The sequence below is a fragment of the Grammomys surdaster genome, unplaced genomic scaffold (assembly GCF_004785775.1).
Source record: "Grammomys surdaster isolate TR1022 unplaced genomic scaffold, NIH_TR_1.0 65, whole genome shotgun sequence".
Taxonomy (NCBI): domain Eukaryota; kingdom Metazoa; phylum Chordata; class Mammalia; order Rodentia; family Muridae; genus Grammomys; species Grammomys surdaster.
Window position 1 is genome coordinate 20,672,229 of NW_021604567.1, and position 18,985 is coordinate 20,691,213.

At 36.3% G+C, this 18,985-nt stretch overlaps 1 protein-coding gene across 2 annotated transcripts in view; it reads right to left on the reverse strand.

The window, feature by feature from the left end:
* Positions 1-18,985, reverse strand: part of Nalcn (sodium leak channel, non-selective) — a 276,470-nt gene that overhangs the window by 222,046 nt on the left and 35,439 nt on the right. For both annotated transcript variants that reach the window (XM_028771252.1, XM_028771259.1), the window contains one exon: positions 3,350-3,504. In XM_028771252.1, the coding sequence (XP_028627085.1) occupies positions 3,350-3,504 (155 nt within the window). The remainder of the gene's footprint in view (positions 1-3,349; positions 3,505-18,985) is intronic.

Sequence of the window (18,985 nt, forward strand, 5' to 3'; positions counted from 1 at the left end):
GGTGCATCTGTCTTAGCTTCAGAGAAGCCAGGACACTTTCAGGAAAATTTTTATTGGACACCTCTTCTCCTGAGTTGTGGGATACAGCTAGAGGTATGTCAAAGACCTTGTAGGTAGGAACTGTTTTGGTTTTTTGTTCTATTTTTGATAGTCTCAAGGAATTGAACTATAGTCTCATGAATGTTCAGCAAATTCTCCACCACTTAATTTTATATCACTCTATTCTTATTTCTGTTTTGAGACTTGTCTAAGTTGCCCAGTTTGGTCTTATATTTGGTCTGTAACTTAAGCTGAATTTGAACTCGCAATCCTCCTGCCTCTGGATACCTGTGACTACAGGCTAGCATCACCAGGCTCAAATTGAAAAATGGAATTTGTTTTTTCAGTGTCTCTTTGAAGTTTGGGTGATTTTAGGAATACAGAGTTGTCTTTGCCTTTTTTGTAATTTTCTATTTAATGCTTTTGTATTCCTCATGTATTTCTAAATTTCAATTTCTCAACATCATCAATAATAACTTATTAATAAAGCTTTTTATGAGAGAAATGTGCAAATGACTCAAAATCCATCTTGTGTGATAAATTGATTAGAAAAATAGGAAACATTTTTTTTAATTAATCATGATTACTTACATATGTAAGTATGTTGGCCAAATTTTAAGCATGTCTAAGCAAGTAACTATGTCTTAAATCCAGATGACTACATATAGAGATGATCATACAGACATGTCTAAACTTTCTACACCTAATTTTTCATTCAAAAGGAAATTAACATTAATCTCCTAAAATACTGCAATTTATCAGGAAGTTTTTCACTTTAGCCTAAACTAGTATGAATATTTAATTTTTGATTAATTAATATATTGATTGTTTGGAAGTATATACACGTATGATGTCTGTGTGTGAAAGCCAGAGTTGAACTTTGGATATCTTCCTTTATCAGTGTCTACTATATTGTTTGAGGAAGTCTCTTACTAAATAAGAAGCTTGCAATTTTCAGCTAGGATAGCTGGCCAGGAGCTCTTGAGATATTTGTCTCATACCTCTGATTTCTGGGATTAAAGAATAGCTGTGCTCTGCTATTTGTGAGTCTTGTAGATTTGAACTCATGTCCCTTACATTCAAAGAAAGCACTCTTACCTGCTGAGTCATCTCCCAGGCCTAAAAGGTTTTGATGATCATACTAAACCAACATTTTATCATCTAATCAATAGTCCAACAATGACAATGATTTCAACTATCCTTTAGTAAAAGAAACAATCAGATCCAATTAAGTCTTCATAAAAAATAGAAGTCATGAGGGCTACCACCAACAAATCAGACATATTCAAGGAAAAGAACAACCAGATAATAACCCAATTTTCTATTGTCCTGTTCCATAAACTCTTTTTTTCCATACCATTATTCAATATTTACGAAGGACTCACTATGAGCCAGACATTGAAAAGACCCTGGAGATAAGAACATGAAAAAGTGTACTTCCTGTTTTCAAAGAGCTTAAATCCTACAGACAGGTGAAAAAAAAAAGCATGGTTTAACAGGAGCCTACTGCCTCAGAAAAACAACCTCCTAAAACTGATCTTTTCAACTCCCCACAATTCCCACACCCAGAACTTTTTATAAGTAGACATTCTTTCACAAAGTGAGATTTTAATTTTTATTCATTTAGTTATTTGTATGTCATATAGTGCAGAAAGATGAACCAACTTGAACACAACTGCACTTTGACTTTGGAAACAACTGATGAATTTATAATAGGGTATGATTAATTTGAGCAATGTGACATAGAGATTGTTCAAAGGTGGATTAGCCCTTGAATGTTGGTCACTCTTTACAGGAGATTTGAGCACATCTATTAAAGGCATGAGCTATATTCCTGCATTCTAGTCTGCCTAGTGGGATCATTAGACTATGTCTCATGCAGCCTATCCAAATCTGTATATCTCATCTCTCACAATATCTGTAGAGGATTGCTGACTCTTAGAAGTTAGTGTTTCCCTAAGAGGCCAGTACCTGTGAAACATAAGGACAAAGTCTTAAAATTAGTTTTAAGGATATATTAAGTTAAAACACATTGACAATATCAGCTGGCTTCTAGATTTTTGTGAAATAGCAAACTATATCATTTGGTTAAATAAAATGAGTCAATGGATGCTATCTAGCTACAATGTCAGAAGTCAAGTTAAGGACATATTAAAATATAAGAATAAAAATTTAGAGATATTATTTGCAAAATCGACTTAAAAAGAAGTACCATGATGTTCTTTTCAGTCTACTTCTGTATTATATTCTGTCAGGGGGTTATAACTGTGTCAATTAGTTAAATTTCTTAACAATGTTAGGCTTTCGCAGATCTTTCCTAAAACTCTAGTTCATGGTCCTGAAGAGTCTCTGGACTGATGCACACTCTTCTTTAACTATAGAATTTTTCATTCCAGTTTCCCTCATCAAAGTCAAGAAATAAATTTGGCTTTCAAAATAACACAATCCTCATTCATGATTGAAAATTATATCAATAAGAATCAGGACAGGAAGGCCGAAGTGGCTGGATAGGTGGGGGAGCACGCTCATAGAGGCAAAGGGAGAGTGGATGGGATAAGGGGTTTCCAGAGGGGAGACCTGGAAACATTTAAAATGTAAATAAAGAAAATATCCAATAAAAAAAGAAAAAAATAGATGCTATACAAATCACAACAATAACAACAAAAAAAGAATTCTCGAAGCACAAAATAATTGTGTATAGCCTAATATTACTTTAATAATTAAATATGTGTAGCTGGGATAGACTTATAATAAGCAGAGTAATGTTAGGTAAACCATGGTGAATTTCAGCACTTAACAGAGAAGACAAGGAAATATATACACATTAGCATTTTATATGTGGATTAGCATTTCCTATCTATGTGTTATACAACAGGGCATATCCATAAGTATTTAATTAGCTATTTTATGTTCCAGTTAATTTTCATCTCTCTGTAGTCACAAATATGTAATGTTGTACATTTTGAGACTTACCTTGGCTTCTGGTTTGCTATAAATGTAAGAAAGTCAACTGTTGTCTTAGAATAAGCAACTCTGAATCCTAATCTACAAGCAAATACTGTAAATGCTACAAACAAAATAATAGCCTATATAGAGCCCATTAACTCTATATAGATATATGATTGACACAGAGTCTGTGTATCATAGCTTGTAGGGAAAAATATATTATATATATGCATATAACTCAATTTTGCATCTATGTTTTTTATGCTACTAGTATTCATAAAATGAAACAGTTACACAAATATATTTTTCATTTCATAAACATTATAAACAGAAACTGAAAATATATAGTACCAGTAAGACAGACCTATCTCATTAAAGCCACTGTAGCCCAGCTCTTGCCTGCTAAGTCCCAGGTCTTCCAGGTCCATGCATTTAAATCCTGGGGGGCACTGATAGCCTTCTTCTAGCTCTGGGGAGCAGTGTGTATCTGGGATAGCTAAGCTATTCCAGGTTACATTCCTGTGGATAGTACATGAAAGTGTTAGAAAATTCGAGAGTTGTAAGCATCAATTAAATAAATAAGCAATCATTACCAATAACTGCTGTATATGGATACAAATTGAGATTGGTAATTTGTGAATGACATCACAAAAATTATAGGTTGTTAAATGTATTGATTCATTCCCATAGAGAATCTTAATGTAATACTACCATATTATTTCTGGGTTTGGGTGGGGTTTTTGTCTATTTTTTTTCCAAAGGAAAAAGAGATAGTGCATGGAGTTAGACAGTTGAGGAGGTGAAGGGAACCTGGGAACTAAAACTATGATCAGAATATATTTTATGAAAAATTATTTTCAATATATATTTATTTTTAAAAGATTCTAATAAGCAAATGAAGAGAGATGTGAAGGGATGCTAGTTTGTGTGAGATTTTTGTCATTCAGAAATTTTCTGTAATACTAGGCACCTTTCCTTTCAGTCAACACTAGTGATGAAGGAAATTTTTTTCTTATATACATATTTCAAATGGGGAATCATAAATGATGCTAAGTCTTCTGCTATGTTGGTTCATGTGAAATTTAGAAAGAGAACCAAGAGAAAAATTACGAGATAATTTACTGATGGCTCTAAGAAACCAAAAGTCTTTTAGGTGAATAGTGACACATGTTTCTTTATCTTCTCATGGACGGGTTGTATCTTTAGTTAGGGTTTCTATTGCTGTGACAAAACACCATCACTAAAGAGAAAATTGGGAAGAAGAGATTTCATTCAGCTTGCACTTCCATATTGGTGTTCATTATCAAAGGAATTCAGAACAGGAACTCAAACAGCAGGACCTTGGAGGCAGGAGCTGATGAAGAAGGCATGACTGGCTTGTTTTCCCTGGCATTTTCTGTCTGCTTTCTTATAGAAAGGACCCCAGTCCAGGGATGGAATCACTCACAATGAGATGAGCCCTCCACAATCTATAACCAATTAAGAAAATGCCTCAGAGTTGGATATTAAGGAGGCATTATCTCAATGAAATTCCCCTCCTTTTAGATAGCTCTACTTTATGAGTCAAGTTGACATAAGACTAGCCAGCACAGGCTGAAAATTAAGTTCTATATGCATTTGCCTATGTGATGGATTTCTTGATAGGTTCTGAAGTTTCACCAGAATGAGATTGAAGTTTTCATGTTGAGCCAGTGTGCCATGCGAGGTCACTTCCATTGACTGCAGAGAGCATAATATGAGCTACGTAACTATAGAAGCCTTCTAAACCAGAATTTTAATGTACATATCATCCACTGTTTCATTTTTTTTCTAGGAATTTTCTGAATCACTTAAGCATTGCCAAAACTGAATGTTTTTGCCCAATACTCAGATGTAGTAGAAGCTTTACTGTCCTTATGTAGAATTCAGGTACCACGTGTTTATACCACATACATTTCTTCTTCGATAATATTTTTTCACAACTAAACTCTCTATCATTTGTCTATCATCTAGCTATCTATCTAATTTATTTATCATCATTTTTGCTTATGTTCCTGTGTAAATGTGCATGTCTGTATAAATGTGCACACACGTAAGAATATGGATTGATGGAGATTAGCAATCAATGCCAGATATCATCTTCAATCATTGTCTATATCATTTTTTGTGACAGGTTATCTCATTGACTTTAGAGCTTATTGATTTGGAGTGACTGTTTGTTCATCAAGCTCTAGGGATCCTCATGTCTTTGCTTTCCAAATCCTGGTTTAAGGTGTTCTTTTCAATGCCTAGCTGCTTACATGGATGCTGTGAATCCAAATTCAGTCTATCTATCTATCCCTCTATCTATCCCTCTATCTATCCCTCTATCTATCTATCTATCTATCTATCTATCTATCTATCTATCTATCTATCATCTATCTATCTATCATCTATCTATCTATCATCTATCATCAATCATTTATTTACCATCTATCTATATCTATCTGTCACCAATCACCTATATATCATCACTTTATTGATTGACTTATCTTCCAAAGACCTCTTAGTAAATGCTTTAGTCAATTATTGGTTTGTTCCTCTTACAAAATAATCACTGAACTCGATACACATATGTACATTGTTACACACACACACACACACACACATACACACACACACACACACACTCAGAGTCCTCATGCCAGGCCCAATACTCAGATGTAGTAGAAGCTTTACTGCCCTTACATAGAATTCAGATATGACATGTTTATCTGTGTAGGCTTTGTTCTTACCTACAAGCCTGCTATTTTTGTCTATACTTCTCAGTGAGTAAATGGTTAAACAATCACTCAGTCTCTCATCACAGTTTTAAAATATCCTTTGATCTCATTTAAAAAATAAAAGAAAAGCTCTAACTGTGAAAATTACTACTTGATTGAATCAGAAAATACGGTTTTAGGCAGACACACTGCTTATTTCTTTCACATCACATTCTCATTTGTAGACAAATGATTCATCCTTCTGTAAGTCTAATCTGATGCTATTTTAGGATTGACACCTACAAAATCAGTGCAGAATGGGAAATGGGCCTCAGGATTACAGAGTAACGTTTTCAGCTTTTATTTCAGCACTCCATTTGCTAGCCATGTGATCAAAAATGTTCTAAGGATCTGTAAACTCTGTTTCTTCATCTGAGAGTACTAATGGAAAGGCATACATGTGAAAGGTACATAGAGTAAACTAGGGGTTCTAGCATTTCATATTACTTAATTGCGTCTTTAATAATGATTACATTAATTGTAATAAATATATAACATAAATGTCATCATATACTCATAAAAAATGGCTACACGATACTGGAAACATCCTGTTTATAGAACTGAACAGAGAAAAGACAATGTGCATATGACCTAGTTTGTCATTGTTTGTATTCAGAAAAGTCAGTGTGAATGTCAGAGATGAAAAATGGACTAGCTGACAAAAAAATCTTTCTAATTTCAGGTTAAAAGTTAACAGTGATATTAGAGAATGCTTTCTGTCTGTATAGAAAGATTTTATAAACATCACTTTTCATCTATTTGGGAAGAAACTAGACTTGAGCAGGTCTGCATGTATGTTCTGGATTACCTACCTGCCATGTATAAAACTTCTCTGTTTCTCAATTTCCTCATCTGGAAGATAGTGTTAGGATGCCCATCTCACAAAATAAGGCTGAAAATATATGGGTTCAATGATCTGATTTAGGATATAAAATAGATCCTGGTTTAGTTGTCAGTATTTATCATTCTCAGCACTTTGATATCTGTAGATACCAGGTGATAACTGTATCTCTCATGCATTTTGCTTCGACTGCCTAATTTCAGGAATAAGTGTCCCATTCACCTTCTTCACAGGGGATTTGAGTTTACATTGGATAATATACATTTCACAAAGGCAATAGGAACATATTTATCACTCAATAAGAGCTAACTGTTATAACTAGGTCAAAATATTATAATTTCTTTTCCTTTCTAGTTTTATTTTCTTGCATATTTTATTGGCTCCCATTTTAAGTGGAGCTCTCATAACACAGATAATTATTTAAACATTTTTTTTTAGTTCTAGAAGCAGTAGATTTGAATCACTTCATTTTTCATGCCCTAACAATACCATATTGCTATTTGTACATTTTATGCTGCAATAAATCATGTAAGTAATTTGTAGATACAAGAGTCTATGTATATACCCTCTATCATTTTATGTGAAAGACTTGGCATTATTGAATTTACATATCTATAGGGCAACCTGGAGCAAAATCAAAATTATCAAGTAAGGAGTACATTTTGTTGCATAGTTAGAGGTAATTAAAGCTGTTGAGCTTGGCTGATTATCCTAAATTGTGTGGGTGGCCTGCTCTAAACATGCAAGCCCTTAAATGTGGGCAGAAAGAGATGAAACTGTAGAAGAAGTTCCCAGAGATCATTGTAGCTTTGTTGGCTAAAGCAGTCTTGTCTGAATTTCTTAGATAATCCTTCTGTAATTGGCCTTAACTACTGGACTATTCTCTGAGCTTGGTATGTGGCCCTTCCTTCCTTCCTTCCTTCCTTTCTTTCTTTCTTTCTTTCTTTCTTTCTTTCTTTCTTTCTTTCTTTCTTTCTTTGATTCTCCCAATTCAGTATCAAATAGTCTTTCATCATTCTCCCATCTTAGAGGTCCTCTTAGAGTCTCAGAGCTACATGACCATCTGTACATTAGGCTTCTCTACTTAGTTGCACCACAATGCTCTTAACAGGCTCTGTTGGGAACTCTACTTCCTTCCCCAGAATCCTCTTTCCTAACAAATGGAAGCATTGTCAGAACAATTTAACAAGCTGGAGAACTTGGAATCAGCCTTGAAAACTATTTCTGCCTCAAGACTGTAACTAATCACTATGATCTCAAAAACTACCTCCTAAATATCTTAGGGGCTGATCCAGTTCTCTTTATCTTTGCATAGATAGGCATCAGCATCTAGTGTCCTCTCTGAACACCCTGCATCCTACTCTTAGCTTTTTCCTTTTACTTGGTGCACAGAAAATAGATATCATTAAAACTCTTTTAAGAGTTGAACCCTTGAACATGATCAACAAGATCTAGGGCTTCCTGAGGCAACAGAGAAGACAGGATATTATGAAGTCATAAGAACAGAGAAGACCCTTTCACCAGATCTCTGGTTAAAGCCACTCACCAGTAGAAAAGAACTCCAGCAAAATTAACAACTGCTTAAAGCTTCTCCCTTCCCAAATATAATCCTGAAGTATTCTAGAAGTCTCATTTACTGGGAAAGAACCTTTACTAACTCCTGTTTAGCCTCAGTGGCCCCTGGTTGTATTGTACCAATTATAATTCCATTCATAATATTTCCACAGACACCCTATAATATCACTTAAGAGAGGGGGCAAAGGAGGGAGAGAAGGAGGGAGAGAAGGAGAGGGAGACGGGGAGGGAGGGCGGGAGGGGGAGGGAGGGAGAGAGAGAGAGAGAGAGAGAGAGAGAGAGAGAGAGAGAGAGAGAGTCAGAGTCTCTTAGTTACTTTTAAATATGTAACTAGAGAGCAACCAAAATGATATATAGCAGATGTAAAGATAATTAATTGTGCCTTCTTGAGAAGCTGATACCTGCACTTGCAAGCTCATGGCTTAATTTCTGCTAGTGTTCCTTGGAAAGCCAGGATGCCCACTTGGGCACATCCTTCTTCTTGGGTACTTCTCCTTCCCCTAACTCTCATGCTTAAAGTCTATATTAAAATATCTTTTTATAAAATCTCTAAATCTGCTTTATACTGGCTAGTTCTGAAATTATTTTCTCATCCAAAACACATATCTTGGATTTGCCTGATCCAGGTCTCAGGGATATAAAGGAACTCTTGAGAATACTGAGGGTGACAGTGTAGAGATATGTCTCTGCCTCATCACCACTAAAACTCCCAGACTCACAGCATCCCAATGCCTAATTTATACTAATGAATCAGGGGTTTAGCCATGGCATTGCGACACATTTTAGCTTTCAGGCAACAAGCCTGAGTTCCTTTTTCAGTAAAGCTACTCTTTAAGTATACAGATTGGTATAAACTCCCCTCCTATATTTTCTTAAAAGTGCCCTTAACTTAAGCATTATGTTATGCTTATGCATATGTCTATGCTCTTACTTAAGCATTAATCTTAGTGGCACAGAACATTAAGCTCTATGTTAGGAACCAAGTATTATCATTTTACTTCAGTGACTAGCTGACCTAACTACTTTGAGCAATGACACTAAGCCTTTTAGCCTGTTTCCTCATCTGTCAAATAGAAATTTTCTAGTTATTTAAAAATTGGGATGACTTTATTCCATTTCCACATTAAAGAAGAGAGGTCTGTGCAAAAGCAGAGTGAAACAGGTACCTTGCTGTCATTTCATTTCTGTTGCTGATAAAACACCCTGACAAAAAGCAACTTGGGGAAGTTTGTTTGGATCAAAACTCTAGGTTACCCTCTATCCTTGAAGAGAAATTCATGCAAGAACTCAAAATAGTTCATCACATAACATCCACAGTAAGGAGCAAAAAGAGAATAAATGCATCCTTGATAACTGTTTGCACAGCTTCTTTCATCCTTTTGTAGTTCAGAGCCCCCTGTCTAGGGTTGTCATAAAGTTTACTTACTATGTTTTGAAAACACACATCTATGATAAAGATTTATAGATAGCAGTTTAGTTTACATTGTTTGCACTTTGGCTAATTAAAGGCTAAAGATACACAGGATATGTTAACTACTTTGATTTATTTTTTATGATTTTATATGCATGGGTTTGGACATGTATATCTGTGGATAAGTGTGTGTCTGTTGCCCTCTAAGGCCAGAAGATGGTATCAGATTTCATGGAGCTGGTGTTGCAGATGGTTGTAAGCTGCCACATGGGTGCTGGTAATTGAACTTGGTTCCTCTGTAAGAGCAGCCAGAGCTCTTAAAGCTGAGCCATCTCTCTAGTCCTAATATTGACTTCTTAGTTGCTCAAATTCCATTTGTTTTTTAAGTCACCCACAGAGGCCAAATTGCATGAAAATTGTTGAAAATTCCTGAGAAGTTGTTAAAGATGCGAAGAAAATATCTGATACAATGAATTTACAATCAACAAAGAATACTACCTAGCTAAGGGGTGTGTTCTTATTTATCATATCAGTGAGGCTTCTTTTATACTCACCTTCTGGGTTCTAAGAAGAAAAATATAGATCACAATTATAGTAAATCCATATAAAAGAACTATATATGTGTGAATGTCCATGTTCACACATGCATGCATACACATATATATGAACACTTTTGCACCTATAACAATTGTGAATATGGATTCTGATACATCATTCTATATTTTTCTTATTCTTAGTAGTAGAAAGGAAAGGATATTCATTCATGTCTTGCTGACAGCTGACCACTGAATATAATATGAAGGTTGTCCTGGTCATTTACATCAGCCCACCTGACTTTCCAGTTCATTTCAGAGAATCATCTGGCTTCCTTTTCATCTCTACCTAGTCTCCCCTTTTCAGGATTAATATTAAAGCCCTCCTTGAACTGGCCTGGCTCATTTCACACTGGTAGCTTTGGAAAACTAATCTCAACCAGGAAAACAAGGCTCTTATTTGGAGAGAGATAAATTATTTATTGATTTTGATTTTTGGAAATATTTTAATGGTTCTTTCTAGACTTAGTAGGACTGCAAAACAAGATATATCATATAAGAAGAAAATAATAGTGACACCATTTCTTCTTGATAAACAAACAAATTTGGCACATTCTGTAGGAAGCAGTTCTTTCTTTGTTATACTCTATATTTTAGCATGAGTTTTTCAATTTTTTCATTCCTAAATAGTCTACTAAGTAAAGCTATGGTAAAAGGTGAGTGTTTTCTCAAGTATTTTTACTATGAAATATAACTGACAACATTATTTAAAAGATGTATGTTAGTCATCTTATTACCTTTTTACATATGAAGGGTTTTAAACAAGTCTGCCATCTCTCATGTTTTTCTCCTCTTACTACATTGCTGGATACTTTTCTGATTTAGAAAGGACATCATGTATGACAGGAGCCAGGAGGAGCAGCCCATGAACAAAGCACAGTAGAATCAGAGAAGTAAGGCATCAGGAGACAGCCCCTGGGGAGACCAGCTTCAAGGTGGCAATGTGCACCTGCTCTGAGGTTACAAGGCAGCCTACCCTTCTTGACATTGAGTTTGGGTTGAGTGAGACCTGGTCAAGCAGCAGCTATTCTGCTTCAAGGACTAGAAGACTACACACCTGTTTATAAAGTGTTCCATGAGTTTAAAAGCAGACATCGTTCATAAATGGAATTTAAAAAAACAATTTCATTTTGTTCTTTAGTGTAATTGGTGTACTTTTATTTGGACCAGGAATATCAAATGTCCCCAAATCCAACTTTACTTTTTTTCCAGTAAAACTCTTTAATGATAATTCATGAAAAAAAAAAAAAAACCACTAGAGAGAGATAAAGGAAATGGCCCCGGGTATCCACAGTGCACAGCACTTTACTTCTTACACAAAGCAAATGGTTCAGCCAGCACAAATAACCACCTCAGCTCTTGGTTGAATTCTGCCATCTCTAGGAAAAACTTTCATATTTTTAACATTTACTTTTACTTGCCCTAAAGCTATTCTAATTGTCTCACTCCTGGGAATAAGATTGTCTTATTTTATATGAAGCCATGAATACATTTCCTTCCTCTCTCAGGAGTGATAATAAACTGTCAGGCAAGTGTTCATCTTTGCTATTTCACCTGCTGCTTCATCTTTGCTGGTTCCTCTTTCAGCTCACGGCAGATGTCTGGTTGCAACACCTGTTTCTGCCGTAGGCCATTGCCCTTCTCAACTTTCTTTAGGAAATGAGCTGTTTTGCTTAGTCAAATCTCATTACTCTTTCCATAATTGCCTTAGATTGCAGTTCATTATCAAAGAGGAATCTCAGTCTTGGCTGGTAATATTGCTGAAGACATGGCTAAGATGTTTTTTTGATATGGTTTAAGAAATACATGTCACTTAAAAGTAAAAGTGGGTGCAACTAATTACCTTACTATCCTTTTTGCCTCATAGATTAAACAAGATCGATCCCAGAATTCAGTGGTGAGATCTTTCTGTTTGAAAAATTTTCTATTATTAAGAAGATAGTGAATGCAAGTTAATTAATCTAAAGCTAGAAGTGCTCACAGCACTTAGCACTTAGCTACATTGGTTTCTTAAGTATAACCATAGCTTACTATTTGACTCAGACATATTTATTAGATAAAGTGAAATAATATTGTTTTATATGTGTACATGTGTGTATGTTTATCCACATGTGTGGGGGCACATGAGTGCTTTGTATGTGTGTGTCTGTGTGTGCATGTGTGTGTCTCTGTGTGCATGTGTATTCATGTTATATCTATGTGTGTCTGTGTATTTGTGTGCATATGTGTGTCTGTGTGTGCCTGTGCCTGTGTGCATGTGTATGTGTCTTTGTATGTGTACATATTGTGCATATGTGTGTGTATCTGTGTGTATGTGTATGTCTGTTTGTCTGTGGGGAATCTCTCTTTCTCTTTCTACGTGTGTGTTTGTGTATGTATGTGTGTGTATGTATAAGTTGACACTGGGATTCTTCCTTCCTTCCTACTGTAGCAGGATATTTATTCTGCTACATTGTATTCACAGTGGAGCTCGGAGATTAGGCAGTAGAAGAGGAGGTGGAGCTGGGAGAAGAAAAGAGTAAGGGGAGGGAAGAAAAAGAGAAACAGTATGGGAGAAAGAGAGGAAGAGTAGGGGAGGAAGGAGACTGTGGACCATGGAGAACTATGGATGGGTCGAAAGCTGTCCTAGGTAGCAGCTTCAATAAAAGGTTAGATATTGGGTAACAACTCTAATTGTGTGGGCATCTTGTTAATTGTGCATTTCTAAATATATAAATCCTTTAGATAATCATTAAGCTGTAAGAGTCTCATTTCTACTGGGTGCTGTGAGGATGGCAGATATTGTCTGGGGTTCTGCCGAGCTTTGTGGATGTGAGCCAAGGAGCAGCAGGAACGTGGCGGCTGCTCAGGAACTAGCTGGACTGGGCGCTGTCTTCTAAGTATCACCCCTACATACTATCACACCTGTCTGACATGATTGTGGGTTCTGGGGATAAGAACTCTGGTTCTCAGGTTTTTATAGTAAGTGCTTTACCTACTGAGCCACCTCCCAGCTCAAAATCAATGCTATATTTAATTGAAAAATCACAGCATGCTTTATGTTTAAGCATAATATTATAACATACACATGCACACAAGTATATAAAATGAATGAATCAAGCTAATTAACTATAGTAGCCATTAATGTTTTTGTAGTGACACATTTGAAGTCTACTTTCCAGTTATTTCAAACTATACAATACATTTTAACTGACTCTGCTCATGATGCTGAAGATGAGTTCTCAAAGTTTATCATTTCTATCTAAAATTTTGTATCCTTTATCACCAGCTCCCCCTTCTCTCACTAGTCTTTAGCCTCTAATAAACACTATAATCCTTGCCTACTTTCATAACTTTTCTGGATTCCATACATGAATGATACCATAAGCACTATATGTGTGTAGCTTATTTCAGTTAGTACTACGTCCTGCAGGTTCATTCATATCACTGGCAATGAAAGAGTTTTCCGGCAAATCTTCTGTCAGACTTACTTTTTATTGGATATTTTATTTATACATTTCAGCTGCCATGACCTTTCCTCATTTCCCCTCCCTAGAAAACTCATATCCCATCCCCATTCCTCCTTTTTGCTTTTATACCATTTTAATTACATGCAAGTATTGAGGTCAGTTCTAGGTTGAGGAACTAGCAATACAATAGATACAAATAGTCAAGGAACAAGCAAGACAATAAACATAAATAATCAAAGAACAAGCAATAAACAAAGTACCATGAACACTCCCTTGATCACTGTTTCTAAGAGCTTATCAGGGTGACCAAAATATCTGAGCCTACTTCCCTGTCCTAGCCCAAAGTCATTTTCATGTCTGAAGTCTACTTCCTTGTTCTGGCCTAAATTTAGATTCCTGTCTGAAATTACTTCTTTGTTCTAGCCTAATGTCAGATTCCTGCCAGAGGCCCACTTCCTTGTCCTTGGCTAATGTCCTAGTCCTGGCAAGCAGCCCATTTCCTTGTCCTTGTCTGCTAGACTTTATAAACTTCCCTGTGAAGGCCTCTGACTTCAGGATAATAGGGTGAAATGGGGCTGGTGTTTGTAGTGGCAATGAGTTCTCAGCAATGAGCATAGCATAGAGATTGTCATGGAGACTCAATGAACTGACCTAAGTGCATAAGTTTAGAGGTTATTCATGTTGCAAATGTGCTACTGAAGTTCATACACAAGCATACATACCATTCAAGTTCATCTGTGTATACTTTTGTTACTGTTTTGTGTTCCAGAAGAATACTTAATTCAGAACCGTCACATCAGGACTCATTTTATGACTATATTAGTATATATGTATATGCATATAAAAACAAATAATGCAAAAAGGTCATGATTTTAAAGAGAGCAAGGAGGGATACATGGGAAGGTTTGGAGGGGGAAATGAGGGGTAAGTGAAGTAATTGTATTATAATCTCAAAAGTAAAAGAAATAGTTAATAAAATAATGCTAAACCTGGATCATCCCTATGTGTGAAAGTTCTTATGCAGCTGCATTCCCTGTCCTTACTTCTTTAGCCATATCTCTCACTCATATAATATTTGAGTATTTCCTTATCAACTTGTAGAACAATCTAGACATACTCAACAGCCTACATATTCTGAAAAAAATAAAAAAGTTAACTACAGATTTTCTTCCCTGTGTTTGTTTCTCCCCTCGTCCACACAGCTAACTCTTCTATTCCTGACTTTCTTCAATTTTCCTCCCTCGCATGTTGAATAATACACTGGTTTTCTTTGCTTTGAACACAGATTTTCTGCTTTTAATCATTTCCTCTGCTTTGTTTAGTGATTTACTTTGTTTATTTTCACTTTCTTGTCAATTTGGGATAATGTTATTATCTGTCCAAGTAAAGTATTCTCTATCAACCACACTTTATATAAATGGTTTATATAATGGTTATAATGGTTTATATAATGGTTAATAATGGTTATTAATTCCACACTAGAATCCCAGTATTAGGGATAAGGAGATGATTACACTATATAATTAATTCCTTAATCTTTTATTATATGTGACCTTATGGATCTTGTGACATAATGAGAAAATAAGGCATGAAAGAAGTAAGAAAGAAAGAAGATAAACTTATGGAAGTAGTAATAAAGAGAAAGAAGAGGAGGAGGAGGAGGGGCAGAGGAAGAAAAGGATGAGGAGGAGCAGTAGGGAGAGGAGAAGGGGGAGGAGGGGAGGAGGAGGAAGAAGAGGAGAAAGAGGACTCCTGAATGCTACTGGAAAGATGTCCTACACTGAAGTTAACTCCATTCATTCAAACAACTAATTGTTGAATTAAAGTTTTATGCAACAGAATAATGGATGAAAATGACTAAAACATATTATATGTATGAATGAAACCTTTAAAGAATAATAAATAAATATACAAATACTATAATCTTTATTAGTAAAATAATGAATACTAAACCAGCAAAAATTTAAAAAATTGATACTCTCTGATTCATTACTTATAAATAAATAAAAAGCTCCTGTTTGAAAAAAAACTGCAAATAACAACACATAAAAAAGAAAAATTCATTTCCAAATGACAAAAATACATGTAGAAGGAATAGTAGGGACCCCATGATCAGTTCAATGTTAGCTGTGAGCACCCCAATGGAGGAGGTAGAGAGAAGACTGAAGGAGCTGAAGGGACTTGTGGCCTCATGGGAAGAGCAACAACACCAACCAACCAGAGCTCCCAAGATCAAAATTGCCAGCCTGGGAACACACATGGAGGGACCCATGGCTCCAGCTTTATATGCAGTGGAGGATGGCCTTGTCAGGCATTGGTGGAAATGGAGGTCCTTGGTCCTGTGAAGGTGGGATGCCCCAGTGTGGGGGAATTTGAGGGCAAGGAGGGGGGAGTGGGTGGATGGGTGGGGGAACACCCTCATAAAAGCATTGCGAGGGAGATGAGATACGGAGTTCCGGGGGGCGGGAATGGGGAAAGGGGATAACATCTGAAATGTAAATAAGTAGAATATTCAATAAGAAAAAAAAAAGAATAGTAGGAATAGTAGGAGAGTGGCTGGCAACAGGGAAATTTGAACAGAGCTGGGCTTCCAGACCCACATGATGAAGACCCACATGTCTGAAAGACTCTGAGCTGGAAATGACCTCATGTGCAAAGCCACATTGTTCCTGGAAGTTCATTAGGAGATAGTCAATGGATCCATTGAACACAATGGACATCATAGGAAAAGACTCACCTGCAGACTTAAAATTTGCATATGAAAAGGTGGCACCAGGCTCAGCCTTTCTAAAAGAAAACCTGTCAGGCTGTTATGAAAAGTAGCTGTACCACTTTCTATCCTAGTAATAATATATAGGAGTCTCAGATGTTTTCTGTCGTTCATGCTGCATTCCATGTGCTGCTAAGGGGAACAAATATAAGGGGACCAATACATTTCATATCTACTGGTTGGTTTGTTCCTCATATAAGTGTGTGTGTGCATGTGTGTGTGTGTGTGTGTGTGTGTAGATATATACAGATACATTACTTACAAGGTTTGTAACAATGGAATTCAAACTGCTGACTAGGTTACCTGGTCAACTGTGACAAACTCACTTGTTACCAAATTCCCTCTTAATTTTAGCTCCTTTCAACGAGCTTAGGTCTTTCTTACCAATGTGGCTTTACAGTTAATGGTTCATAATACTGGGTGGTAGAATTGACATTTACTTCCTTTTTATTGCCAGTCTAGGAACAAAACAAAGCACATCTAGTTTTAAACAGTTTCAGGAAATCATCAACTGTTAATAAGGGAAAACCTGGTTAAATAAAATTGGATTATTTTAGAGTTAAAATTTTAATTGTTATTATGAAAGGAACTTTGAAAGGTCATTTACTCTGTATCTTGACTTTATCAAACCTAACTCAGAAGCACTAGACATGTGTAACATAGAAAGGTTAGTTCATCAGAAAGACAGGACCTCTTGTGTTCATTTACTTAATTAGATGCCTAAGCTGCAGAAATGAACAAAAAAAAAAAAAACTTGATGGAACTAAAAGAGAAAAAGGAATCTCCTGCCATGTTAAGAAAATGCAATGGTGCTATTTTGAGCAGGTAAAATGTCACCAAATACCTTGACCAAAATTACATGCAAAAATTGAGAACTTTCTGATTTTCATGCAATGGCAACTATTTAGACCATATGCCATCCCCCAAAATGATCATTGCAAGGATTATTATCTAATCATAATTGAATAAAATTACATAACAACATAAAATATTGTCTTTTAAAATTCTCTTATACCATAAAAAATCATACTTCTACATAACCTGCAGATCAAGAAAGATGATACAAATAAAAAGAAAAAAATTGGATTGAATAATAACTAAATACAAAACATCAAAGTTTGAAGATGTACTTAGTGGGGTACTTAGAAAGAAGTGTTTATCTTCAGACCTTGTATTTAAAAGAAAGTATTAAAGACAGTAACATGTTTCATCTGAAGAAACAAGATGAAGAGAAGTCTAGAAAATAAGAGAGAGTAAGGATAAGAGAAGGAATGGATCAAGATAGCAAAGTAACTTCAGAGAACATTAAAATAGACACATAGCTCTCCTATGTGTGTGAGAAAAGATACATAAAATACCATGTGGTGCTTAAAAGGAAATAAAAATATAAACCACTAATATCAGGATCAAAACATGGCAGATACCAACATATCCAACAACTATTTGAAGGATAACCAGAAAATATTTTGTAAACATCAGGTCAGTGTTGACAAGTTACAAAAATAAGTAGGTTCTGTTGAAGACAAAATTTGTCACACCTAACAGAAAAAGATTAACTATTAACATGTTAGTTCTATTTCATTAACAATGTAAAAATCTCCTCACCACTGCCAATACTACCACAACAAACCAAAGCAAACTTGGAGAGTTTCATCCATGAATTTTACAAAGAGGAAAGGAAGGAGTCTATCAGTCTCACATACAGCTTACTGTATGGGACACACTAGTCTAATTTAGTGGGCTATAAATGAATAGAGAGTGGGAAGCTGGGAGGGTGCTGGGTTTAGAGGGTCAGCTGGAAGGTGAGGGTCCTGGTTAATGTGTATAAATTTTCAAAAAACAGAGGATCAAGTATGGGCCAGGAGACAGGATTGAAGCACAGAGGGCCAGCAAAATGAACAGAAATATGCAGCCTCAGAAGGTGGGAGGTAGGGAGACGGGGGAGACTCTCTAGAAAGTACCAGAGACCAGGGAGTGAGAGACTCTCAGGACACAGTGGGAATGGCCTTAGATGAAATGCCAAACAGAGGGAAGAGGGCACTCGAAAAATCCACCTCCAGTAGATAGACAGGGCCTCAAGAAGGACAGCATTACTAACCCACAGTCAAAATTTCTGTCCTAGAACTGTTCCTGTCTAAAAGAACTGCAAGGACAAAAATGGGGAGAAGAGACTAAGAGAAAAACGGTCCAGTGACTGGCCGAACTAGGGAGACACCAAGGCCTGACACTATCATTAATGCTATAGGGTGCTTACAGACAGGAGCCTAGCATGGCTGTCCTCTGAGAGGCCTAACCAGCAGCTGACTGAAACAGACACAGATACTTACACCCAACCATTGGACTGAGGTCGGGGACCCCTATGGTTGAATTAGGGAAGGATGGAAGAAGCTGAAGGATAGGGTGACCCTGTAGGAAGAGCAGCAGTCTCAACTAACCTGGACCTCTGGGAGCACCCAGACACTGAACCACCAACATAGAAGCATACATGAACTGGTCTGAGGACCCGGACACATGTATAGCAGAGGACTGCCTGGTCTGGCCTCAGTGGGAGAAGATGCACCTAATCCTGGAGAGACTTGAT